A 27,555-nucleotide genomic window follows, 5' to 3' on the forward strand; every position below is an offset into this window, starting at 1 on the left:
CCTTTCTTTGACGCAGCATCTGTGCTGAAGGAGAGAGGAGGAGGAGGAGGAGGTTGAGCTGTTCACTGTGGGCGTCGTATGTAACGAACTTTATTTCACAGTCGAGTAATTGATATATAAAGAGTAAAGAAACATGGCTCAAGCATTAAAAGAAAGATTTGACAAGTTCTTGCACGAGAAAAACGTCATGACGGACGCACTGGCGAAGATCGAGGCCCGGACCGGAGTGAACCGATCTTACATCGCCCTCGGTGAGTTGATGTATTTCCGCAATTTGCAAGGAAAATGACAGAGCGGTGGATGGTTTTTAAGCTGTTGTTGTTAATAGATACACAGATGTAGGGTTGAATAGAGTGCTTTGTTTTTGTTCCAGAGTCATGTGATGTGATGTGATGTAAGTGGAGACATTAGGCAGATGTGTAGCTTTGGCATGATGATGATGATGATGATGATGATTTCTTTGTTCATCTCCTTTATTCCTGTAGCTGTCATTGGGGTTATTTCTGTTTACCTTGTCATCGGTTATGGCGCTTCTCTGCTCTGTAATCTCATCGGATTTGTCTATCCTGCCTATATATCGTAAGTCTGCTTTAAAATTATATAAATATAAATATATATACATATAAACTAACACACTACACACACCCTGAGCTACAGTTTATATTAAAATGAGGCTTTGTTGCTACACTTCCGTGTCTGTACCAGCTCTGATCAACGGAATAACACACACACACACACACACACACACACACACACAATGTGTCCGGGGGCTGCACACTTCCGTACTGCATAGTGTGCTAACGAGTTAAAATGTGCACTATTTTTTATATATACTACCTAGTACAGTAGGGTGCGGTTTTGGAACAAGGCCTTGTTGCCACTTTAGGCCTGGCATTGCATTGCTCAGGCTCTCTGATGCAGCTCAGATATCACACTGAGTGGCACAGTATATACAATACTCTTCAAAAGTCTTAGTCTTATTATAGATTTTTAGATATTTTACCTTATCATATCAGGGCGGCACGGTGGTGTAGTGGTTAGCGCTGTTGCCTCACAGCAAGAAGGTCCGGGTTCGAGCCCCGGGGCCGGCGAGGGCCTTTCTGTGCGGAGTTTGCATGTTCTCCCCGTGTCCGCGTGGGTTTCCTCCGGGTGCTCCGGTTTCCCCCACAGTCCAAAGACATGCAGGTTAGGTTAACTGGTGACTCTAAATTGACCGTAGGTGTGAATGTGAGTGTGAATGGTTGTCTGTGTCTATGTGTCAGCCCTGTGATGACCTGGCGACTTGTCCAGGGTGTACCCCGCCTTTCGTCCGTAGTCAGCTGGGATAGGCTCCAGCTTGCCTGCGACCCTGTAGAACAGGATAAAGCAGCTAGAGATAATGAGATGAGATAAGGGCGGCACGGTGGTGTAGTGGTTAGCACTGTCGCCTCACAGCAAGAAAGTCCTGGGTTCGAGGCTGGCGAGGGCCTTTCTGTGTGGAGTTTGCATGTTCTTCCCGTGTCCGCGTGGGTTTCCTGCACACTCCAAAGACATGCAGGTTAGGCTAATTGGTGGCTCTAAATTGACCGTAGGTGTGAATGTGAGTGTGAATGGTTGTCTGTGTCTATGTGTCAGCCCTGTGATGACCTGGCGACTTGTCCAGGGTGTACTCCACCTCTTGCCCATAGTCAGCTGGGATAGGCTCCAGCTTGCCTGCGACTCTGTAGGACAGGATAAGCGGCTAGAGATAATGGATGGATGGATCACTTCTACATTATAGGGACGTATCTGGGATTTTTCAAAAGGCAGGGGGGGGGGTCACACATTGACTGACAGCCTGAGTACATTATGTAACACAAAATAATTACCATTGCTAGTTTTAGGTAGCTTAGAAACCGGCTCTTCCATTATTGCGGTTTCTTCGACGTTTTCTTGACGTTGTGTTCTAGAAGCGACACAAAGCCACAAAATGCAACTTTGATGGAAAAAAATATAATAAATTGTTTACCTTTCTTCACGTCGAAAGAAGGAGGAAAGTTTTGCTTGTTTTGACATGGCGAATTATTAACACGAGGAATTATTCGTAATTCGCAACTAAAAAGACTGCAGCTACACTTGCAGCTTGACCATGCTTTCTAGTGCGATCGTGTTGCACTTGCACAGAACTGGGTTTTTGCGTCCAAACCACAGGAAGTCCGTACAAGGTTATAGAAACCCTAATGAGGCTGAGGTGACAATCTAGTTTTAAAAAATGTTAGAAAAATTACAGTGGGCACTTTTCTAATTTTCTTATGCAGCTATTGAAAAAATGTATGGTCCAACAAAGGGGGGAGGGGGGTCACGGACACCCCAGGACCCCCCCCCCCCCCCCCCCCCCCCCCAGCTACGCCCTTGCATTATCGAGTCAGTACAAAAACATTTTTCATTTTCTAAACACAAACATTAGTTTTCCATAGAGGTGGACATTTACAGTGGTGCTTGAAAGTTTGTGAACCCTTTAGAATTTTCTATATTTCTGCATAAATATGACCTAAAACATCATCAGATTTTCACACAAGTCCTAAAAGTAGATAAAGAGAACCCAGTTAAACAAATGAGACAAAAATATTATACTTGGTCATTTATTTATTGAGGAAAATGATCCAATATTACATATCTGTGAGTGGCAAAAGTATGTGAACCTCTAGGATTAGCAGTTAATTTGAAGGTGAAATTAGAGTCAGGTGTTTTCAATCAGTGGGATGACAATCAGGTGCGAGTGGGCACCCTGTTTTATTTAAAGAACAGGGATCTATCAAAGTCTGATCTTCACAACACATGTTTGTGGAAGTGTATCATGGCACAAACAAAGGAGATTTCTGAGGACCTCAGAAAAAGCATTGTTGATGCTCATCAGGCTGGAAAAGGTTACAAAACCATCTCTAAAGAGTTTGGACTCCACCAATCCACAGTCAGACAGATTGTATACAAATGGAGGAAATTCAAGACCATTATTACCCTCCCCAGGGGTGGTCGACCAACAAAGATCACTCCAAGAGCAAGGCGTGTACTAGTCGGCGAGGTCACAAAGGACCCCAGGGTAACTTCTAAGCAACTGAAGGCCTCTCTCACATTGGCTAATGTTAATGTTCATGAGTCCACCATCAGGAGAACACTGAACAACAATGGTGTGCATGGCAGGGTTGCAAGGAGAAAGCCACTGCTCTCCAAAAAGAACATTGCTGCTCATCTGCAGTTTGCTAAAGATCACATGGACAAGCCAGAAGGCTATTGGAAAAATGTTTTGTGAACGGATGAGACCAAAATAGAATTTTTTGGTTTAAATGAGAAGCGTTATGTTTGGAGAAAGGAAAACACTGCATTCCAGCATAAGAACCTTATCCCATCTGTGAAACATGGTGGTGGTAGTATCATGGTTTGGGCCTGTTTTGCTGCATCTGGGTCAGGACAACTTGCCATCATTGATGGAACAATGAATTCTGAATTATACCAGCAAATTCTAAAGGAAAATGTCAGGACATCTGTCCATGAACTGAACCTCAAGAGAAGGTGGGTCATGCAGCAAGACAACGACCCTAAGCACACAAGTCTTTCTACCAAAGAATGGTTAAAGAAGAATAAAGTTAATGTTTTGGAATGGCCAAGTCAAAGTCCTGACCTTAATCCAATCGAAATGTTGTGGAAGGACCTGAAGCGAGCAGTTCATGTGAGGAAACCCACCAACATCCCAGAGTTGAAGCAGTTCTATACGGAGGAATGGGCTAAAATTCCTCCAAGCCAGTGTGCAGGACTGATCAACAGTTACCGGAAACGTTTAGTTGCAGTTATTGCTGCACAAGGGGGTCACACCAGATACTGAAAGCAAAGGTTCACATACTTTTGCCACTCACAGATATGTAATATTGGATCATTTTCCTCAATAAATAAATGACCAAGTATAATATTTTTGTCTTGTTTGTTTAACTGGGTTCTCTTTATCTACTTTTAGGACTTGTGTGAAAATCTGATGTTGTTTTAGGTCATATTTATGCAGAAATATAGAAAATTCTAAAGGGTTCACAAACTTTCAAGCACCACTGTACTTGAGTACTGTACTTAATAAAGCATATACGCAGAGCCACGGCCTCACTTTCGTTTATAAATGCCTTGAGACCTCAAGAATGGCACAGGAATAGTTTTAAGTGTTAACAATAAATCTAATATAGTAATTTTTACGATTAAAGTGATTCCTATAGGTAGCGGTCTGAGTGAATGACCTTGACGTCCGTAACGTCACAGCAGGAAGTCTTTTGGTCTCATCGCCATTTCCGCTATACTAAAACACAGAGCTGACTGCAACTCCGATCCTCCATTTTGAGCTAATTTATCGCCATGCCACGTAGATGTGTTGCTGCACCCGCCAGCAACACGACAGAAGGTGGATTTACGTTGCATTCATGGTCCAAGAATGTTCAAACTGCAAAGATTTGGATGCGTTTTTTGAGAAGTTCATGAGCACGTTGGGCGCCTACGAAGTGGTCTCTCCTCTGCTCTGCACATTTTACTGAAGACTTGTACGAAACCTCTGATCTGTTGAGTAGTGTTGGCTGTAAGCCCGTATTGAAAGAGGGTGCAGTACCAACAATTAAAAAAAAAAAGGAAAACTATAAGAAAAGTTATGTATTTTATTTTTAATTTTTTTTAAAAAGCAAAGTTCGGTTGCACCAGTCCTCCCGGAGCGTGAGCCAAAGGTTGTTGCTAAAACCCAGGATGGAACGGGACGTGACCTATCGCTCGGGCAGTGGCCTCCCCACGGTTGTTGCTAAAACCGGTGACCTCCCGTTCCGTCCCGGGTTTTAGTAATTGCCTGAGCCGAGCAGTAATGGCGAAGTACTCCGTATGGACAAAATAGAGAATGAGTGGAGCAGCCATCTTATTTCTAAACTGGATATTGCTGCCATCTTGCCCTTACATGGAAGAAGCGAATGAACAGAGAATTGAACGAAGAACTGAAAGTCAAATTGTTTCAAAACAATCGGCCACAAGATCAGCCTTCAAGAAGCACAGACGGGTAAGCTCCGACTCTCATTTGGATAAAAAAAAAACAAGAAAAACAACACGTTGTTTACCTGCATTTAGATTAATACATGTAAGTTGTGTGTTTAAGTTACCGGTATAAGATTATTTAATTTGCTTCAGAATGTGATTGTTTCAGTTCATCTGATTATTTAATTAGCCTTTTACGTTTTATCAGTGAAAATGCATGCATGTACATGTATGTTGCATAAGTTATAACACCTATCCTGTTTTAATGAGAGTCAACCCACAACCAATGAAGTCAAATCAGTCTTAGTTGAGCAAGTCGGTAATGGTATTTCTTACTTTCACCAGAAATTTTTATCTATATGACTTTGGTCTATAGCTGTAAAAGGCCTCGGCCTTAAAACCGGTTCCCGCAGTGACGTCACGCACTCAGGGCTGGCTGGCTCAGCGGGGCAGCTCGAATGCCAACTTTGCGGTCGATTTTATAAAATGTTATAACGCTCTCAAAAAATATATATATTTTTTTTATTCCCATTTATGCAGCATACAAGAGTCAAGGATGGAGATACTATCTACTCAGAAATTTATTTAAAAATAAAGGTTTTGCGTATCTGCTTTAAGTACACTTTTTGAGTATCTGTACTTTACTTGAATATTTATTTTTCGGAAACTTATGACTTTAACTTCACTACATTTGAAAGGCAAATATCGTACTTTTCACTCCACTACATTTCTATCAAGGTCCTCGTTACTCATTACTATGAAACAGATTAGAAAGTCGATTTTTTTTTTTCTTCTCTTTCTTTTCCATTCTCGTGATTGTTTTTTCGCAGGTGACACTGAGATAGCTTATCAGTAATCACTAGGGTCACATCACGTTCACAGATTGTATAAGATCAATTATTTCTCTGCAGCATTATTTAAACACGATCAGTTGATGGCAGAATGGAAGGAGGCGGTTCTTCTGGAGAATGCACGTACTCGTGGCCATACCTAGAACCCATGTTTCAGTTTTCTGTATGGATTAAAGATTCGTTTCATTTTAAACGTTTGCTTTCTTTGCCTAAAATGAACCACAAAAACTCGCCATCCAACCTGCGGAAGCATATCGAGGTATGTAAATGTTTTATTCCAAGAGAAAGCTTGCAATGAAGTTGTGCTTTTAGAGCTAGCGGTAATGTTGCAATAGCTATGCAGTCTGGTTAGTCACATGGCTTTCTATGGATTTGCCCGCCAAGTTGCCATCGCCTTGTCTATGGCTAACGATAACACACAGCTAGTTAACTTGGACACTGTTAGTTAGCATGTGAAATGGAGTTACACTAACATGAATAATGTTAACTTATCTGAAGTCCTTTCAGAAATATGTTTTAGCATAATCTTGCCGAATAACTAGAATGTAGAAATCTTTCTTTTCTAGTAGCGTTAGCTACCCAATATGATTTCGAGTTTGAAAAGAGTTTGGTAGCATGTCAGGTGGCGCTTCACTGACTAGCCAGCTTAACGTTAAACCACCATGATGGCACAGCATGCGTTCATTTTGTAAATCCAGTCGGTTGCTTCAGAGGCGTTAGGTTTTGTAAGCGTTGTGGCAATAATACAACAATGCATTGACAGAAAATGTACTTTTAATACTTAAGTATTTTTAAAAGCAAGTACTTCAGTACATTAAATTTGACTGTACAACTTTCACTTGTATCAGAGTAACATGTGACCAGTGGGATCTGTACTTTGACTGAAGTAATGAAGTTGGGTAGTTTGTTCACCTCTGGTTTTCCAGCACAGATTTAAATGCTCCAAAAGAAAAATATTGGTATGTCATCTGTATATGAAAGCAGGATATTACATATGAGACACTTTTCAGACGAGAACATAATGAAGTCTGCTGATTTATGTTGCGAAAATAAGAAGGAAGTGTGACGGTGTCCAGAAGAACTGAAGCAACATGCTCAGTAAAACTTCACTCATTTTCTTATAAACCTGCACTAATTGTACCTGAGACTACTATTGTTAATTAAATTCAATGTTCCTACATTTAAAAAGAATACTAGAAAGAGCAGTGAACAGTAATAAATGCAACAAAGTCACTATGTGCTATGATGAGCCTTTGCTTTAGTGCAGTTTTATGCGGAAATGAGCTGTAGGTTTTACTGAGCATTTTGCAGAACCAGCCACAGTTCTTCTGGACATTTTGACTGTCACACTCGCTTCTTAATTTTGCACCAAAACCCAGCAGCCTTCCTTATGATTTTGTCTGAAAAGTGTTTCTTACATAATATGCTGCTTCCTTTACTGACATACAAACTTTTTTTTTTTTTTTTTCCTGTGACGTTTAATTTTGTCCTGGAAAACTAATGTTTGGAATCTAAAATGTTTTATACTGACTCGATAATGCAGAAGTGATAAAATAAAAATCTATAACAAAGTTTATACTAAAAAAAAAATAGGCTGCCTAAGACTTTTGCACAGTACTGGAAATATAGATATATTATATATCATACGTGTGTGTATATATGTATATATTACATGCATGCTTTCATGGATTAAAGTTTTCCGTCGCTACGACGGATTTCCGTCAACTGGGAGCGCTAAAGGTCAATAATGAGAGTGATGCAGATCCGAGGGAAAAAAAAGGGGGGGGGGGGTAGGCCCATAGGTCTGACACCGATGTGATTTAGAACTTCACCAAGCTGCTGTGATTGCCTGTTGTTGAACCCTTTCTTGTGCTATGTTTGAGTTTATGTAAAGGAATAAGTTGTTGCGCTAGATAGGCCTAAATAAATAAATACAGCCTCCGCTACTGTCTAGTCCCGGGGAGGCTCGGCGTAGGCCACTGATGAAACAATTTGGCTGTCCGACTACTGGGGAACTAGGTTACTTGTCTACTACTAATAGTAGTAGTAATAATGATATTTGCCTATTGAAAGGTGATCAGGTGAAAAGTTGAAGCCGCAGCAAGACCTTTGCTATTAAGCCTTTTGTAGGCTTCAGCAGACAGCGTTCTGGAAAGGCTGTGTTTTTCTTTGGTTTGATTAGCCTACGATTTAATCTTTAAGCATTATGGTTTCAGCAGTTCACTTAAACATTGGAGGCTGCAGAGTCGGGCTGCAAGATTTCCCGACACTTGTTTAAAATGACAAACTTCACAGTAAGGAGAAAATAATTCCACAGTATTTAGTGCCTCGTCAGTCTCAAAAATTAATAGTGAAGGACCAACGCGAATTAAGTCCCAAAAAAACATCTCGCAGGCCTATATTTTACATTTTCAAAAAAGTCCGGAATTGGAAGTCGGTCAGTGGAGTGTAATGAAGTGTCTCATTCACTAAGCACAAAAGGTCGGAAAACAGTGGAGAAAACAGCGATTGCTTAAATAGGCTACTAATGGTTTACATTAGTAATTTAATGTATGTGACAAATAAATTAATTGATTAAATAGATAAAGAAGCCAATACTCCGAAGCTCAAAATTCAGGCAAGTGGCTCCGGTGTCGCAAGTGCACAAGAACAGTTATTTGAAAGTTAACCTAATGAATTTGTGCGTGCGCATGTGATTTCATGAAGAACCGGGACAATTGGCATTCGGTGAAAGATTCACACCTCTGACTCATTATATTCGCGCGTGCCCTCTCGCCCACTGCTGCTTCGTTTTCCCGATTTACACGCGTCTGAAGATGGAGTTTTCAGAAATCTCCACTCTGCCCAGAGTTTGCGAAAGTAGCTGTTTTCAGTGACTGAAACCTCCGTATAGGTGTGAATGAGCGGTGCAACCGAATAAATAAATATGCGTCTTTTTTATCCGGCTACATGTAGGCTATCACTGCGCAAAGCCTCTAATGCTGAAATGGCAGTAATATTTGTTAAAATAATAGTAGACTAATTTGCACATTAATTGGTAAAATGGCCCAAGGGATGTGATGGGGGGATGGACGTTTAATAAGGGGGATGATTTGAGATTTTTATTTCAGAAGGGGGATGCCTCCCCCTACATCCCCCCCCCCAACTCGAGTACTGCGTATAAGGCCATATTTCACCGGATATAGGCCCTTTGATTTCCATCACTAGAGCACGTCAAATTACTTTCGGTTTTGCCAGCATGGACGCACTTCTTTTAAATGAAGGCACAGATGTGTCAGACATCGACAAAACGGTAAAGAATAAGTGGAGATGGGCTTGGCTAAATGAAATGGGCGATAATGGCAAGCCATTTAGTTCATGGTGCAAAAAGATGAAAATGGCAGGTGTGTGCTTTTGTGTAGTTTGCCATAAAAAAAGTCTATGGAAGCAATGGCAAAAAACTAGATGCCTTTGGCTTCACTGTGAAGAAGCAGAAAAAGTGAACTTTCACTTTACTTTTCTTGCAAGTTCTTTCTGTTCCACTCTTTTGAAAGCATGGTTCAAGTTCGACTGCACTTGCACTTTTCTCTTAACCACTGTTGTGCATTACTAAAGTATTGTTGAAATAAATTTGCACTTTGCGCTGAAAACTTGATGTTTCATCATTTATAGCCAGTAATGACAATGGTAAAGTCTTGCCTTAGCTTTAGTCATTGTTAAAATTATGTAAATGTACTATAAGTAGGGACCTAGGGGATAATGGACAACACGGCGTTTAAAATTTGACGCATCGCTGATGTGGTAGGGGCCAACGACATGGAGCTTTTTTTTTTTCCAGTCAGATGATTTTTTTTTTTTTTGCTTTAATCCATGTGCTTTATACAATAAGTTCAGCTGTGCAATGAATCATTTTCAATTTGTCTAAAGCAGGGTGAGCAATCTAAAAATCCTGGATGAAAGGTGGTGCAGTGCCGCAGTGGGTAGAATTGCTGTCTGACTGTACTAAGGTCCTTGGTTCGATCATGAACTTGGGTTACTGTCTACGTGGAATGTCATATGTTCTACCTCATGCCCATGTGGGTTTCCTCCTGGTTCTCCTGTTTGCTCCTAGCGCCCAAATATATGGAGTTACAGTAAATGGATTGGCGACTCTAAACTCCTAGGCCTTAAGTGTGTGTGTGTGTGTGTGTGTGTGTGTGTGTGTGTGTGTGTGTGTGTGTGTGTGCATGGTGCGCTCATAGTGTTCCTGGGATATGCTCCACATCCACCACATGCCCAAACAGGATAAGGTTGTTTACTGAAGATGACAAAACAAAATAAATCCTAAATCATCTTAAATGACTTAATTTCCCTGATGTTATTAATTGGGTCTAGAACATGGTAAGAAACTGGTTATAAAAGTTAATCCTCATGATATGAAGTGTAAACCATTGTGAATGAGAACTATAAATACTGTTGTTATATCCTGTTGTATAGCTGTATGACACGACCGGTCCACTTAATCTAGATAAACCAGGCCATTTTTGAAACCTTATTAAAGCTACAGCATGCAATGTAATCAGCAGTTATTGCTTAAATATCTGTTCCCCAATTCAAATTTATTCATCTTCAGTAAGAACTTCCAAGTCAGGGTCTTGGTGGATCTAGAGCCCGTCCCAGAAACACTGTGTGTTTACATGCACATCCAAATCGAGCTACTGTCGGTAATCAAGCTAAGGGTCCCAGCAGGGGTGCCAGAAAAATCCAATCCTACATGCACACAAGGAAATCAAGCTATTGTGTGAGGTACGTTGTGCACCCGAGCCACAGGTGGCGCTACACGCCCCATCGTGTTGGTACACTTCCGGTTGTCGTCATGAAGAAGAGCTATTCAAGAGTGTAAACAAAGTTATCAGTTCCGTGTTCTCCATTGCGCGTTTTTCTCCCGTCCATGAATTTTAATATATTCAACTCCTTAAGCTGAATGAGCATGAACTCTGTCTCCTCATTGCTCCAGAAGTGCACGTTTCTGCTCGCCATTTTCTCTTCTTAGTTTGTTCCTCCTGACCTCTTCTGCTGCTCGCTACTACTGTTGTTATGCCGATCGAGGCTGTCGTGTTTCCCGCTTGTGGTCTCGTCACTCCCGGAAGGGGCAGTGCTGAAGTAAGTAGCTCGACTACGTAGCTCAATAGGGTATACATGCACTAAGTAGCTCGGCAAAAATCGCATAATCTAGGTCGTGTAGCTCGATTACGAGAAATCAAGTTCGGTTCAATTTCAGCCTAGCTAAGGTGTATCCGTGGCATTTAGAACTTCGATTTCAGTCGAGCAACGGCAGAAATTCGATTTTCTCTATGTGCATGTAAACGCACTCACTGAGAACAAGGACATACCCCCTGGATGATCGAATAGCATTTACAGTGTTTTTAAATACTGTATATTAACACTGAAATGTCACCATGCTTTCATTTATTTTATGATGAGGTCCAAGATGTGTAACATATTGTGTCAGATATGATAGAAATGTTTTATTGTTTAACATGGCCTTACAGGGTCACGGCAATCAGGGAGAGAGCAGTGAAAGGGGAGAAAGGCAGAAAGAAAGCAGACCGAGAAAAGAAGAAAGGAAAAAAAAACAATCTGTGTAGTGAGGAACAACCAAAGTTGGGAAAATACCCAGTGGTTTTAAACACCCGTTTGTTTCTGAAAATATTGTTTACAAAAAAGTGCCACGTTGCCTGAATTAACCCTACTCATACTATATATAATATTTATATAGCAATTCATTAGTATTTTCTTGTGAAAAATGGGCCAAGTCAGTATTTTGTCCCCACTATCTACAGTACTGTGCAAAAGTCTTAGGCACATGTAAAGAAATGCTGTAGACCAAAAATGGCTTAAAAATTATGAAATATTTCAGCATTAAAAAATACTATAAACCATAATACTATAAAACGATAAACTATAAAAACAGCTATAAACTATAAAAATACTATAAACCACTATAAACCATACTGTAAGCCATAATAAATGAAACTTAAGTCAATATTTGGTGTGAGACGACTCATTGTTTTTTTTTTTTGTTTGTTTTTTAAATATTAGTCTCAGGTCCAGTTAGTGCAGTTTTATGCGGAAATGAGCTGTAGGTTTTACTGAGCATCTTACAGAACCAGCCACAGTTCTTCTGGACACTTTGCCTGTCACACTCACTTCATTTTGCACCAAAACCCAGCAGCCTTCATTATGTTTTCTTTTTTAATCTGAAAAGTCATCTCTTATGTAATATGCTGCTCAGATACAAACTTTTTTTTCCCCTGTAACATTTAACTTTGTGCTGGAAAACAAGTGTTCGGACTCTAAAATGTTTTTGTCCTGACTCGATAATGTACAAGTCGTAAAACAGAACTCTATAATAAAGTTTGTATGAAAAAAATCGGGTGCCTAGGACTTTTGCAAAGTACTGTAAATACCTTTAATTTCCAAATTAAATTTTCTATGATTAGCTTAATTATTTGGAAATCGCTAGTTGATGATTGCATTGTATGAATGCCAGGTAGTTATTTATGTGCAGACAGTGTAATTATGTGTGATCATATGAAAATGCCTCAGTATATGTGTGTTCATCATGGTACAAAGGAAAAGCTAACCAAAACGATGACATTAATAATTTACATGTGCATATCATCCTGCTATTTCGTAAGAACAGCATAACAGTACAGATGATCTTTAGCGCTCGGTATTGCGGGCTTTACTTCCTCCCTATGCACAGGAAGACTGATCATGTGTTTTTAAAAGTGTGTCAGTTGTTACGCAGACTGAGCAATACCACAGTGCTTAGACACTTGAAGCAACGTTGAGCTTTGCATTTTCTGCGACATTTCTGTGCTAAACCACTGAAGCCTGTTGTGAGTCAATAATTACCCACACGGCGTGCTCCTGGTTACTCCACGTGTACTTCTGACTCATTGCCATCCACCATACTGGAGTTCTGTGTGAAAAGTTCCTGCCTTTGCCTGGTTATCATTTCACACACAATCTGCAATTAACGGATCGAGTCACAGTCATGTAAACAGGCACAGAGATAAATATCTGCTACTAAACTTCAAATTTGTTACACAGAATAGCGCTGGTGCTTTACAGAGAAAGTGTGACAAACTAGCTGAATAAGGCAAAGGCAGTATCTGTCAATTTTGTCAGAAGAGAATATCTGTCACTTTGTTTAATGCAGTAAAAATAGCTTTGCTTTTAGACATCAAACCCCATATCTTTATCTAGCTGCCTGACACACTTGAAGTCATTTCTTTGTTTCACTCTGTAAACATTTGCTTTGGCCTTCGAAGGATATTGTGCATGCTTGTGTACAGTAGTGAGAATGTGTGAAACGTGGTGGTGGTGGTATACACTACCGTTCAAAAGTTTGGGGTCACCCAGACAATTTTGTGTTTTCCATGAAAAGTCACACTTTTATTTCCCACCATAAGTTGTAAAATGAATAGAAAATATAGTCAAGACATTTTTCTGGCCATTTTGAGCATTTAATCGACCCCACAAATGTGATGCTCCAGAAACTCAATCTGCTCAAAGGAAGGTCAGTTTTATAGCTTCTCTAAAGAGCTCAACTGTTTTCAGCTGTGCTAACATGATTGTACAAGGGTTTTCTAATCATCCATTAGCCTTCTGAGGCAATGAGCAAACACATTGTACCATTAGAACACTGGAGTGAGAGTTGCTGGAAATGGGCCTCTATACACCTATGGAGATATTGCACCAAAAACCAGACATTTGCAGCTAGAATAGTCATTTACCACATTAGCAATGTATAGAGTGGATTTCTGATTAGTTTCAAGTGATCTTCATTGAAAAGAACAGTGCTTTTCTTTCAAAAATAAGGACATTTCAAAGTGACCCCAAACTTTTGAACGGTAGTGTATGTGTGTGTAATAACATAGCCCTAATACACAAACTGTTCTATCTGTTTGCAGAATCAAAGCCATTGAAAGCACCGACAAAGACGATGACACAAAATGGCTCACCTACTGGGTCGTGTATGGTGTATTTAGCGTGGCCGAGTTCTTTGCTGACATCTTCCTGTCCTGGTTTCCTTTCTATTACATGGGAAAAGTGAGTGTGTGTGTTTTGATGATAATGTCTTGACCCTATCTCGTAGCGAGGATATTCGCTACGCTCACTCGTGAAATATACTCGCCACTCGAAGATAAATTTTGTATCTTCAAGCCACCGTGTAGTGTTCTTTATATTATACGGACACATCCACAGAAAAAAAAAATGCAACTTAAATCAAAAGGATTTTAATTTTGAACCGGTTTGCCATTTTGACAACCTGCATCAAGTGGAAAACACTGGGAGTGACGTCATCAGAGTGAAATATCAGGAATTATACATGCAGGACACTTTTTCATGGAATAAAAACATTTATTTTTTTCGCGGTCCAAATCCTGCGCTTTGATTGGCTGGCAAGCGGGTCCGTATCCTACAGTACGGACCCCGGTTACAGACCTCTGGCGACTCGCTCGTTCACAACAACAACAAACATGGTAGAATTTTTTTGTCAACATTTTTTTTTTTTTTTATAAGATTTATTTAAGATTATCAAAAATCGTATAAATTTTTGCCAGCATTTCTCAGGAGAGTAGCATTAATTTTACAGCATGGATAGCGATAACGACAGTGTTCACAGCGATAGCGAGTTTTACTACCCTGAGGAAGAAATAAAATAAAACATTTCAGGAGAAAGCTAAAACCTCTAATTTGCTAACACCGAGCAAAAACATGGCTGAATCCTGAATGACTCCTATTTGTATAAATAGGGGACTACATAGGTGGCAAAATGTAGTTTTTTTTCCTGCCATGGAAGTGCACTTGTATACCGAAGAGGAAGCAATTTGCATTACAGCCGTGAATGAGGATTCAAAATAGCATTAATTTTACATCATGGATAGTGATAACGACAGTGTTCACAGCGAAAGCGAGTTTTGCTACCCTGAGGAAGAAGAAATAAAAGAAAACATTTCAGGAGAAAGCTAAAAACCTGTAACTGTTGCTAACGCCGAGCAAAAACATGGCTGAATCCTGAATGACTCAATTTTGTATAAATAGGGGACTACATAGGCAACAAAATGTAGTTTTTTTTCCTGCCATGGAAGTGCACTTGTATACTGAGGAGGAAGCCATTTGCATTACAGCCGTGAATGAGGATTCAAAATGGTGGCTCGGCTCGGTTTTTCCTTTTGAGCGCTCTTGTTTTCTGTTAGAATTTGGTGAAGAAAAAAATAAATATATTATTTACCAGTTTAAGGTCGGTTCATATGGTGAAATACCGTGACCTCGGCCTTGAATACTGACCCCGGCCCAGAGAGCCTCGGTCAGTACTTTCAAGACCTCGGTCACGGTATTTCACGATACGGACCTCCCAGCTGGTAAATAACATGTATGTATTCTATTCCTTTCTAGCAGGTTTCATTCATTTGGTTTGATAGCATGCAATATTATTATCAGATCGCTTATCCTACGTGTATTACGTCACTCTACCCAATGGAGAATGAGCATTGACTATATGGTTTGTCATTGCAAGACAACATGAGCTCACATGTTGGAGCTGATGCGAATATTCAGTGAGAGTTTTCTGCTGCGCATACGCACAAGCATTTCTTTGTTCGCCGGGAAAGAGAAAGATGTGTTGAACGACCGAAAGGCTACCAAAACTTCATTAGATATTCTTCACACACATTTACAAGCAGTGACAAACCGTTACTATTAGAGCTGGGACTTCAGCTCAGCCAGAACTTAGCCAGACACCAAAAAGCAACAGGGCAAAGGATTTTGCAAGGGATTAGTGGCAGGGTGCCAGATAGCGCCATTGTGTGTAGTTGTCAATGCTTATTTTAAAAGTAACTAAGTAAACTACATGGGGAAATGAATACTTAAAGGAGAACTGAAGGCAATTTTTTTTAAATCAAAATTCTATTTATTTAATTTTATTAAATATAGGAATGCATTTTTGATAGCTATTTTGTCACTGCTATAGCAAGTTATGAGTGTTTGAAATATGCTATGTAATATCAGTCCATATGTCAAAGCAATGGCCGTAAACGAGATTTGTTGAGACCTGTGTGAGACATCGTAGGACGGAAGTAAAATGTACAGCGGAACTCAGTGACCGACATCTGCCAACATTGTCAAAAGACGCGCAAGCCCTCTTTTGAATGCTGACGTAATCAAGCCGGAAGTTTTATTTGTTTTGATAGCACATCAGGAAAGTTTGAAAAAAGTAGGCAGTAATCGTCATTTAAACTCGTTTTTTTGTGCAATCTTTCGTTTGGAAAGCAGTTTTCAAAATGGTGGCACTGACACCTGGCTGACACTTCACGTTTTGAAGTCTCGCACAAGTCTCGTGAAGATCGCGCGGATAAGCGACGCCTGCCATGGACCAAACGAACTAAATTCAACATGGCTAAAAACCGAATAGTCCGATGAGTATAATATTTAATTGCAATTAGTTGCCAATACGAGTCACGATATAAGGTTACTAAAACCGAAAACGTAACTGAATAACACGTTAATTAAGAAATAAAGCAAGTTTTAAAAATGACTTCAGTTCTTTTGAAGTATGAGTGAAAAATACTGGGGCGTGCAGCGTGGAAGAAGAGTCTGGAGACAGAAATCTTAGTTTCTCGGTCATTAGTCTGTGCTATGTGCTCTCGATAGCACTGACTTGACTGGTTTATTAGCATTTGCTAACACTACTGATGAACGCTACACCGGCTGGAAGGTGACTTCACTGCAGCGCCGACAGCGTTGATTCATGGGTAAGCTTGCGTTGGCCTTCAAGAATGCTGATATGAAGAGTGTCTATGTATAATAATAATAATCTCATCTCATTATCTCTAGCTGCTTTATCCTTCTACAGGGTCGCAGGCAAGCTGGAGCCTATCCCAGCTGACTACGGGCGAAAGGCGGGGTACACCCTGGACAAGTCGCCAGGTCATCACAGGGAATAATAATAATAATAATTAAAGCCGCTAGCGGCCTTGACAGGCCCTCGCACGTGTGGTTCCGCAACCCAGGACTTTCCACCACCCAACAAAAAGTCATGTCATATATTCATCAAATGTTCAAAGGTGATGTGCATGTTGCAAATGCCATGACTGCTTGACGGATGAGAGATAGACAGACAAAGACTGTAAGTGTGTGTGTGTGTGTGTTTCTGTGGTGTGAAAATGGACATTTTATATATGTACAAAACTATACATGTGTCTCCTTATCTCTATCTCGCGCTGTAATCTTAAGTCATCTTAGCTTTCCTGTGTCTGTTTCCTGTGTGTGTGTGTGTGTGTGTGTGTGTGTGTGTGTGTGTGTGTGTGTGTGTGTGTGTTTCTGTGGTGTGAAAATGGACATTTATATATGTACAAAACTATACGTGTCTCCTTATCTCTATCTTACGCTGTAATCTTAAGTCATCTTAGTTTTCCTGTGTGTGTGTGTGAAAGAGTGTGTGCTCATAGATGTTGCGTGTGCATGTGAGTGCATACTTGAGTGTATGCGTGTATGCATAAATATGCATATGACTGAGTGTGCACAGAATTGTATATGTTGTCAAGTTTATTTGTACAGCGCTTTTAACAATAAACATTGTCGCAAAGCAGCTTTACAGAATTTGAACGACTTAAAACATGAGCTAATTTTATCCCTAATCTATCCCCAATGAGCAAGCCTGTGGCAAGGAAAAACTCCCTCAGACGACATGAGGAAGAAACCTCGAGGGGAACCAAACTCAAAAGGGAACCCAACCTCATTTGGGCAACAACAGACAGCCTGACTATAACATTAACAGTTTTAATATGAAGACAGTTTCGTTGATGTTATAAACTCTTCATTGATGGAAACTTGAGTGCAAAACTGTTCAACTGCAATCCTAAAGTTAGCAAGTCAACTGTAGTCCTCAGCCATAAAACCATTACTGTAAGAGTCCAGAGCATCCTCCAGGTGTGACTTTCAACTGTCCTCATGGGGCCGTCCTCCACAGGAGCGATGCGATAAAACTCCGACCAGACACAGGGCACCAGGATGGATCAAGCAGGTCCGAGGGGCAGAAGAGGTCAGCATCTCGATCCCAGGACCGACATGTAACTCAGAGGGACAGATTGGGGGGGGGGGGGGGGGAACACAGGTTGTTAGGTATGCCCTAAAAATGACACAAGTATTCAGTCTGTGTGGTAGGCTCGCAGAGACGAGAGTCTTGACATTGGGCATAATACACAACAATGGCATGTTAATATGGTTAAAAAATATCATCACCTGCTCTGGCTGAATGCTTGATTGGGTGATGGGAGCACACTCCTCAGCAATGATGGGATGCAGATGGGACCCTTAGGGCTGGCCAAGACAATTCAGTTACATTTCACCGGGTCTGGGACATGCGACAGAATGTCTGACGGCCGATTCCCTGCAGGCTACGATAGCCAGTTGAGGTCTCCACCAAAAGATTTCCTGTTGACTCCATGTAACTCAGAGGGACAGATTTGGGGGAAGGGGGGAGAGAGAGAGAGAAAACACAGGTTGTTAGGTATGCCCAATGTCACCTGAATAAGTAGGAACAGTATACATATTGCACTGAATACAAGCAGGGACTCCAGCAACTAACTATGACAGCATAACTAAAAGGGGAGAGCCAGAAGGTAACACAGGCATGAGGGAACCCCGGGACATAAAGCAGCAGCCGCTACACCGTCAACAAACTCGAGTGAGCAAGCGAGTGGGGACTGACAGCATCCATACATCCCAGTTTACCAAAACACTCTGTCTGAGGACCCTCCAGTATTTTATAATCAATACGAAATTTGATTGGGAGCCAATGCAGTGTGGATAAGACAGGCGTGATGTGGTCATATTTTCTAGTTCTAGTAAGGACTCTTGCTGCTGCATTTTGAACTAACTGGAGCTTGTTTATGCACTTATTGGAACATCCAGACAGTAAGGCATTACAATAATCCAACCTGGAGGTAACGAAAGCATGAACTAGTTTTTCCGCGTCATGTAGTGACATTAAATTTCTTATCTTAGCAATATTTCTGATGTTATATGTGTTATCATCAGACTCACGATATCTAATATTTTGTAAAGTTACAATATGTGATATGTGATTGTAATGCAGTTTAATGAGGTGTAGTGTTTTGTTTTCACCACAGTGGGTTAAAGTCACAAGCCTGAAACTCATGTTGTGACACCACATTTTGTTTAGGACATGCCCAGGTGTGTTATGTTTGTAAAGAGATGAAAAGAGTTCGGAGTTCTCCCCACCGCGACTAGAGAAAGTGTAAGATTGTGATTGTTAATAAAGATGCCATAACGGCTAAAGAGTATCAGAATCATATTACAAGATATCAAAAATCCCTTCGCAATTTAATATCAGTGACATCTTGGCATCACGTATAATGAATTTCACATGAATCTCATGAACCGTCTAGGAGGAGCATGTTAAAATTCACCATGTGTCAAAACACACACATTCAAAACCCTATTCTTTCCTTGGCCAGCTGGTGGCCCTATACCAGACAGGCATATTGGGCGTCTAGATGTCATAATAATCACATTCTCTAATAACTTGAAAGGTTTGAGCCAAATCATTAAATGTATTATGACTTCATGACACATTTCCTGTTTATGTGGCGAGTATTAAAATTCATAATATTGCTATTTCAACATATTACAACATATCAAAAATCCCTTCGCAATTCAACACCAGCAATATCTTTGTATCATGTTTGCCAAGTTTGACATGAATCTGATGAACCGTCTAGGAGGAGTACATTAAAAATGACCATGTGTCCAAACGCATATAAGCCCAATTACCTCACTTCCTGTTGGGCGTGACATCATCACGCCAAAGTTCTACCCTTTCATTTCAATGGGAAATGGAAAAAGGGGTGCTATGAAGTCTCTGGGCCATACGTCTGTGGCTTAGAAGCGGTTACAATGACTGATGTGTGTATCAAATTTCATGAGTTTTCGTGCATGGGAAATGCCTAAAAAAAAGCCAAGCGCGACTGAAAAATAATAATAATAATAATAATAATCCTTCGAAAAACAATAGGGCCTTCGCACCGAACGGTGCTCGGGCCCTAATAATAATAATATCGGCTGGCTTTTTTGTAGATTCAGATTGTGGCAGTGGGGGCGTGGTCAAGCGTCGGTCTGTGACCGGAGGGCGGAGTCAGGGAAGGTAAGTGGCAGAATCACTGCACCTGATGTTAATTAATGTGTTTGTGTGTCTTCCCCAGTGACCGCGCCCTATTTAAGGAGACAGAGCGAGAGCAGAGGGAGCTCTCTCCCCAACCAGACGACTGATGTGTGCGCGTGTGTCTGGGAGAGTGTAATGCTGAAAAGTGTAACAATAAAAAGAGTTTTGTGAACTCAGTGCTGGCCTGCCGTCCTTCTGTGCTCCACCCACCCATACGAACTGTCACAGTGGTGCTGAAACCCGGGAGGAGCACAGAAGGACGGCAGGCCAGCACTGAGTTCACAAAACTCTTTTTATTGTTACACTTTTCAGCATTACACTCTCCCAGACACTCAGACACACGCGCGCACATCAGTCGTCTGGTTGGGGAGAGAGAGCTCCCTCTGCTCTCGCTCTCTCTCCTTAAATAGGGCGCGGTCACTGGGGAAGACACACAAACACATTAATTAACATCAGGTGCAGTGATTCTGCCACTTACCTTCCCTGACTCCGCCCTCCGGTCACAGACCGACGCTTGACCACGCCCCCACTGCCACACAGAGATATTCCATTCAGCTAGCATGATATTGAACTCGTCTTCCACTTGTTCAGTATCATGCTAGCTAAATGGAATACATCTGATATACCACTCAACGCCAGCCAATATTATTTAAATGTCACTCAGATCCGCAGTGTATTTCGTATGAAAAATGCGAGTTTTTCAACACGAAAAGATAAACTTCATATCTTCAAGCCAACATGTGATTTTCTTTTGATTATATAGACACATTCACAAACTAGACAGGGACACTCTAACGAGTGCAAACCCCGCCTTTTCCCTATTAAAATACATTGGGCGAAAATTTTGAAGTTCTGTCATGACCTTGACCTTTGACCTTTGACCTCCAAAATTTAATGGTTTCCTTCCTGGGTGATTGGCAACACATGTACAAAATTTGGTCCAAATCGATCCATTGGTTCTTGAGATATCTTGCAGACACACAGACAGACAGACAGACAGATACACACACACACACACACACACGCACACACACAGACTGACGCAGGTGAAAATAATAACCCCTCCGACTACTGTCGGCGGGGTTAACAAAGTCCCCAAATTTATCAAAACAATTCATAGATATCTTCAAGAGTGAGGATATTGCAAACTAGACAGGGACACTCTAACGAGTGCAAACCCCGCCTTTTCCCTATTAAAATACATTGGGCGAAAATTTCGAAGTTCTGCCATGACCTTGACCTTTGACCTCCAAAATTTAATGGTTTCCTTCCTGGGTGATTGGCAACACGTACAAAATTTGGTCCAAATCGATCCATTGGTTCTTGAGATATCTTGCAGACACACAGACAGACAGACAGACAGATACACACACACACAGACTGACGCAGGTGAAAATAATAACCCCTCCGACTACTGTCGGCGGGGTTAAATATGTTACTCACTGTTCCAGATATAGTTCGTATGGAAAATACAAGTGGCGTGTTTCTCAGTAAAACACTTATCCATATTATATACACGCACCTACCTGGCCTGCCACTGTGCAGTATTTTAGATGCTTTATCAATGGTCACACAGTTGTATTTGTTAAGATAGGAGTAAGGGTTGGGACAACAGGAATGTTTGCTTAATGCTTTGCCTTTAAGATGACTGATTGTCCTCCACTTTTAAAATGCATTAATCAGTCAGTGGTGGAGTGTTGAAATGAGAACATATGGAATGGAAAATCTGGGGGAAGAAAACCAGACTGTTTAACCTGTATTAGTTATAAAACCCCTTGATGTACAATAGGGCTTCTGTCGACAGTGTTTTAAAATATCCCCAGGCAGTATGTGAGCATCTCAGATATTTTCAAGCTCAGGTCCTAATTCGCAAAACGTTTTGTGGGATACTGAAACCATTTCAGTTAATTTTCCTAGTGAGACTTCTGTCTCAGCAAAACATGCCTTGTGCAGTGTAATTAAACCCTGCCCTTAAAGTGTTGTCTCTGAGATCATGTGCTACAGATTAAGTAGTGATGTGGTTTTTTTTTTTTTTTAATCTTGCTGTCTCAGTGTGCTTTCCTAGTGTGGTGCATGGCTCCAACTCCCTCTAACGGCTCCATACAGATCTACACGCGCATCATTCGACCTTTCTTCCTAAAGAACGAGGCCAGGATCGACACTGTGGTGAAGGACATCAAGGACAAAGCATCCGAGGCTGCAGATAAATTTAAAGATGAGGGTAATGACATCACAAGATATGATTTCTAGCAGTGCTGCGTTCTATGTTTTGTTTCCTTTTTAAGAAATTGAATGAGCCATGGTTCCTCATGATTAGGTTCCTCATGAGGGATTATACTTACTTGCCGGCTTCGTTGTTGTGTTGGACGACCTCATGGGGTAATGTTACCTTCCACTTGCGTCACCTGTTTATTAAATGGAAAATTGTTAACCGGTCAGCACGCCATGTCTGAACAAATATGTCACAGCAGTGATTTTATCACTGCACTTCCACTTCCTGATACCAGTCCCTTTTTCTGAATAACTCTCTTCCAAATATGACAAATCAAATCTAGTTGGTGGTCTTAGTAAAACGTCAGGCATATATAAAAACATGATTGTAGGGATATTTAGGAGTGTTCAGCACGAAATCCATATCAGATGCCATTACAAGGTCTGATTTTTGCAGGTCCTGATGGAAATCCTATGTCTGAAATTTGGATGAAAAAACGGCGAGAAAACAGAATCAAAATCTCAAACAATGGCTGTATCCCAAAAACTAGTGTCGGATAAAAGAGCTATTATTATAATTTATTCTAACAGGTAAATGTTATTGGGAAGAAGCATGGAGACGGACTACATAGTCACCAGACAGCTTAATTGTAGATAATTGTGGGGTTTTTAGAATAATGACTACTAATACAAGACCTAAAATAAGAATCCTATTCACCAACAGGCTAATAGTCTGCACTGTAATAGATACACTTTTATATACCGAACACCTCGAAACCTGTACTTTTCATGCCAGTTATCCAATCAGCCAAACTTGTGGCAGGTCAGAAGCTTCAGGCAAAGTTCAAACAAGTAAAAAAAATGTGATCCCAGTGACCAACAGTTTTGCAATCAGAAATGCCTTGTTGATGAGAGAGGTCAGAAAAGAATGGCTGCTGGATGTTTTTATTATTTTTGCACCATTCTCTGCCAGCAGCTTCTGAAATACTTGAATGAGCCCATCTGGTATCAACACTGATGCGACAGTGAAAGTGTCCGAGATCACATTTTTAACCATTTTCTTGTTTGATGTGAACGTTAACTGAAGCTCTTGACTTGAATGTATATTTGTTTATTGTTCTATCCACGTTCACTGAGTGCAATTGTGTGCTCTGATTGGCTACTCTACTACTAGGCTATCGGCTCATATACCGTGAGTAGAGAAAAACAAAATGGCGGAGCGTGTTGCTGAACTAACCGAGGACGAAATAAAAACGACTCGAAAACAAAACCCCAAAAAGTACAAAAAAAGCAACAAAATATGGAATAAAAGTATTTGATGGTAAGAACATATCTTTTTCTTTTTTTCCAAGAATCACATTTTTTCACAAATTGATACTGTCATTTCGCCGGTTTGTTTACATTCTAAGCAGAAATTTTGTCAGACGTTTTGTATAACGTTTTTGTTTATCAAATTTGCAAAAAATAAAAATGCTCTGTTTCTCAAAATCCAGTGAATGTGGGTATAACAAAACAGTTATTCCACTCAATCTCGTCATACATGGCTTATAGCCGACTCGGCGCTACAAACCTCGTCGGCTATCGGCTCATGTACGACTCAGTTTTGTGGAATAACTGTTAATTATTTTTTTCGCAGTCCGGTTTCCATCAAATCCTGCGCTCTGATTGGCTGGCGAGCGGGTCCGTATCCTACGGTACAAACCCCAGTTACAGACCCCGGTTATGGACCTCTGGTGACTCGCTTATTCACAACAACAACAAACATACAGTTAGGTCCATAAATATTTGGACAGAGACAACATTTTTCTAATTTTGGTTCTGTACATTACCACAATGAATTTTGAACAAAACAATTCAGATGCAGTTGAAGTTCAGACTTTCAGCTTTAATTCAGTGGGTTGAACAAAATGACTGCATACAAATGTGAGGAACTAAAGCATTTTTTAAACACAATCCCTTCATTTCAGGGGCTCAAAAGTAATTGGACAAATTAAATAATTGTAAATAAAATGTTCATTTCTAATACTTGGTTGAAAACCCTTTGTTGGCAATGACTGCCTGAAGTCTTGAACTCATGGACATCACCAGACGCTGTGTTTCCTCCTTTTTAATGCTCTGCCAGGCCTTTACTGCAGCGGTTTTCAGTTGCTGTTTGTTTGTGGGCCTTTCTGTCTGAAGTTTAGTCTTTAACAAGTGAAATGCATGCTCAATTGGGTTGCGATCAGGTGACTGACTTGGCCATTCAAGAATATTCCACTTCTTTGCTTTAATAAACTCCTGGGTTGCTTTGACTTTATGTTCTGGGTCATTGTCCATCTGTATTATGAAACGCCGACCAATCAGTTTGGCTGGATTTGAGCACACAGTATGTCTCTGAATACCTCAGAATTCATCCGGCTGCTTCTGTCCTGTGTCACATCAGTAAACACTAGTGACCCAGTGCCACTGGCAGCCATGCATGCCCAAGCCATCACACTGCCTCCGCCGTGTTTTACAGATGATGTGGTATGCTTTGGATCATGAGCTGTACCACGCCTTCGCCATACTTTTTTCTTTCCATCATTCTGGTAGAGGTTGATCTTGGTTTCATCTGTCCAAAGAATGTTCTTCCAGAACTGTGCTGGCTTTTTTAGATGTTTTTTTTTAGCAGAGTCCAATCTAGCCTTTTTATTCTTGAGGCTTATGAGTGGCTTGCACTGTGCAGTGAACCCTCTGTATTTACTTTCATGCAGTCTTCTCTTTATGGTAGATTTGGATATTGATACGCCTACTTCCTGGAGAGTGTTGTTCACTTGGTTGGCTGTTGTGAAGGGGTTTCTCTTCACCATGGAAATTATTCTGCGATCATCCACCACTGTTTTCTTCTGTGGGCGTCCAGGTCTTTTTGCATTGATGAGTTCACCAGTTCGTTCTTTCTTTCTTTCTTTCTTTCTTTCTTTCTTTCTTTCTTTCTCTCTCTCTCTCTCTCTCTCAGGATGTACCAAACTGTAGATTTTGCCACTCACTTATTGTAGCAATTTCTCGGATGGGTTTTTTCTGTTTTCGCAGCTTAAGGATGGCTTGTTTCACCTGCATGGAGAGCTCCTTTGACCGCATGTTTTCTTCACAGCAAAATCTTCCAAATGCAAGCACCACACCTCAAATCAACTCCAGGCCTTTTATCTGCTTAATTGATAATGACATAACGAAGGAATTGCCCACACCTACCCATGAAATAGCCTTTGATTCAATTGTCCAATTACTTTTGGTCCCTTTAAAAACAGGGTGGCACATGTTAAGGAGCTGAAACTCCTAAACCCTTCATCCAATTTTAATGTGGATACCCTCAAATGAAAGCTGAAAGTCTGGACTTTATGTCCATTATATAACTATAACCTGAATGTTTCAGTAAACAGGTAAAAAAAAAAAATTTGTGTCAGTGTCCAAATATATATGGACCTAACTGTAGTAGCATTTTTTTTTGTCAACATTTATCTTTTTTTAATTTTTTTACAAGATTTATTTATAAGATTATCAAAAATCTTATACATTTTTGCCAGCATTTCTCAGGAGAATAGCATTAATTTTACATCATGGATAGTGATAATGACAGTCTTCACAGCGAAAGCGAGTTTTACTACCCTGAGGAAGAAGAAATAAAAGAAAACATTTCAGGAGAAAGCTAAAAACCTGTAACTGTTGCTAACGCCAGGCAAAAACATGGCTGAATCCTGAATGACTCCTATTTGTATAAATAGGGGACTACATAGGCAGCAAAATGTAGTTTTTTTTCCTGCCATGGAAGTGCACTTGTATACCGAGGAGGAAGCAATTTGCATTACAGCCGTGAATGAGGATTCAAAATGGTGGCTCAGATCGGTTTTCCCTTTCGGGCGCTCTCGTTTTCTGTTCGAATTTGGTAAAGAAAAAAATAAATATATTATTTACCAGCTTAAGGTTGGTCCGTATGGTGAAATACCGTGACCTCGGCCTTGAATACTGACCTCGGCCCAGAGGGCCTCGCTCAGTACTTTCAAGACCTCGGTCACGATATTTCATGATACAGACCTCCCAGCTGGTAAATAACATGTATGTATCCCTGTATCCTTATGTTATTTAGTAACTGTTAATTACCCAAGAACAGACTAGTAACTAACTTTTTTTTTTTCCCCAGAGACTCTTAATGATACATTATCTATGTACACCATCCCAAGCACTACACTGTTTTAAGTTTCCTCAAATACTGTTACTGTTTTTTTTTTTTTTTTTTCTTCAGTTTTGAGGTACAAGTTTCATATTGTCATGGAATTTCAGCTGGGTTTAGTTCTGACAAGTCTATTCTAAATTAACCTTAATTATCCCTACAATTAGCATAAATTTACTTCCAAGGATAATTACTTTTCTACCTTTGGTTGATGATGGAATATTAAATTACTTTTCATATTACTGAAGTAAAAGAAGCACAGACTTCATCCCCCCCCCCCAAAAAAACGCACTTATATAGACCATTATAACCCATTGTCCTTATGTGTGCATGAAATATGAATTAATGTGTTTTCAGTTTTACTCTGTCAGTATTTAATAGTAATTGCTTATTATTCTTTTCTTGCAGCCAAGAAAGCAACTGCTAACCTCATCTTTGAGGAGAAAAAGAGCTCCTAAGCAGCTGTAGGGGAGACACCATGCCCATATGCACTATTGGTACACATCCCCAAAGATGATGACAGGCCTGAATAAACGTTGCCTTTATTTTTTTGTGTGCGTCTTTGTAAACAACTGGAATACTCGTACTGGTTTTGCTCACTTGTTCTCTCTGTACGAATAGCGGTGCCTGCAAGAGAGTTCAGTTTAAATGTTTCACGTAATACTGAATGCCAATGATGCTTGGCTGTTGTGCTTCTGTCCCAGTAAATGAAAATCTTATCTCAACATTGTGGTTTTTCCCTGTAGAAATTTAAGAGTGCACTTTGTTTTGTGGCTCGCTGTAGTAATAATTTGGCTGTGTCTCAAACTACATACAAGCTATACGCAAGCATTTTCTGCATGAAAAATGCTAAAAGATTATGCCTTATGCAGCCAGTTATTTACTCATAGAAAATGATTAACCATTCTATGTTACGCCATGGATGGGACACTAGGTCATCAGAAGGCATCTCACACACACCCTCATTCACAACAAACATGCAAAACTCTGTACAGCTGTGAATAACCGGATGCAGCACTGAGTGCATACATTAAAACAAATTAGATAGATAGATAGATAGATAGATAGATAGATAGATAGATAGATAGATA

General features: G+C 40.4%; 1 protein-coding gene across 1 annotated transcript; it reads left to right on the top strand.

The window, feature by feature from the left end:
- Positions 1-27,189, top strand: reep5 (receptor accessory protein 5). The gene is made up of 5 exons (XM_060908937.1): positions 1-251; positions 486-579; positions 13,796-13,934; positions 22,123-22,291; positions 26,873-27,189. Exons 1-5 carry the CDS (start codon positions 134-136, stop codon positions 26,920-26,922), a joined length of 570 nt encoding a protein of 189 aa, XP_060764920.1. The 5' UTR covers positions 1-133; the 3' UTR covers positions 26,923-27,189.
- Positions 27,190-27,555: the final 366 nt, after the last annotated feature.

Source organism: Neoarius graeffei, chromosome 25 (genome assembly GCF_027579695.1).
Source record: "Neoarius graeffei isolate fNeoGra1 chromosome 25, fNeoGra1.pri, whole genome shotgun sequence".
Lineage (NCBI taxonomy): Eukaryota > Metazoa > Chordata > Actinopteri > Siluriformes > Ariidae > Neoarius > Neoarius graeffei.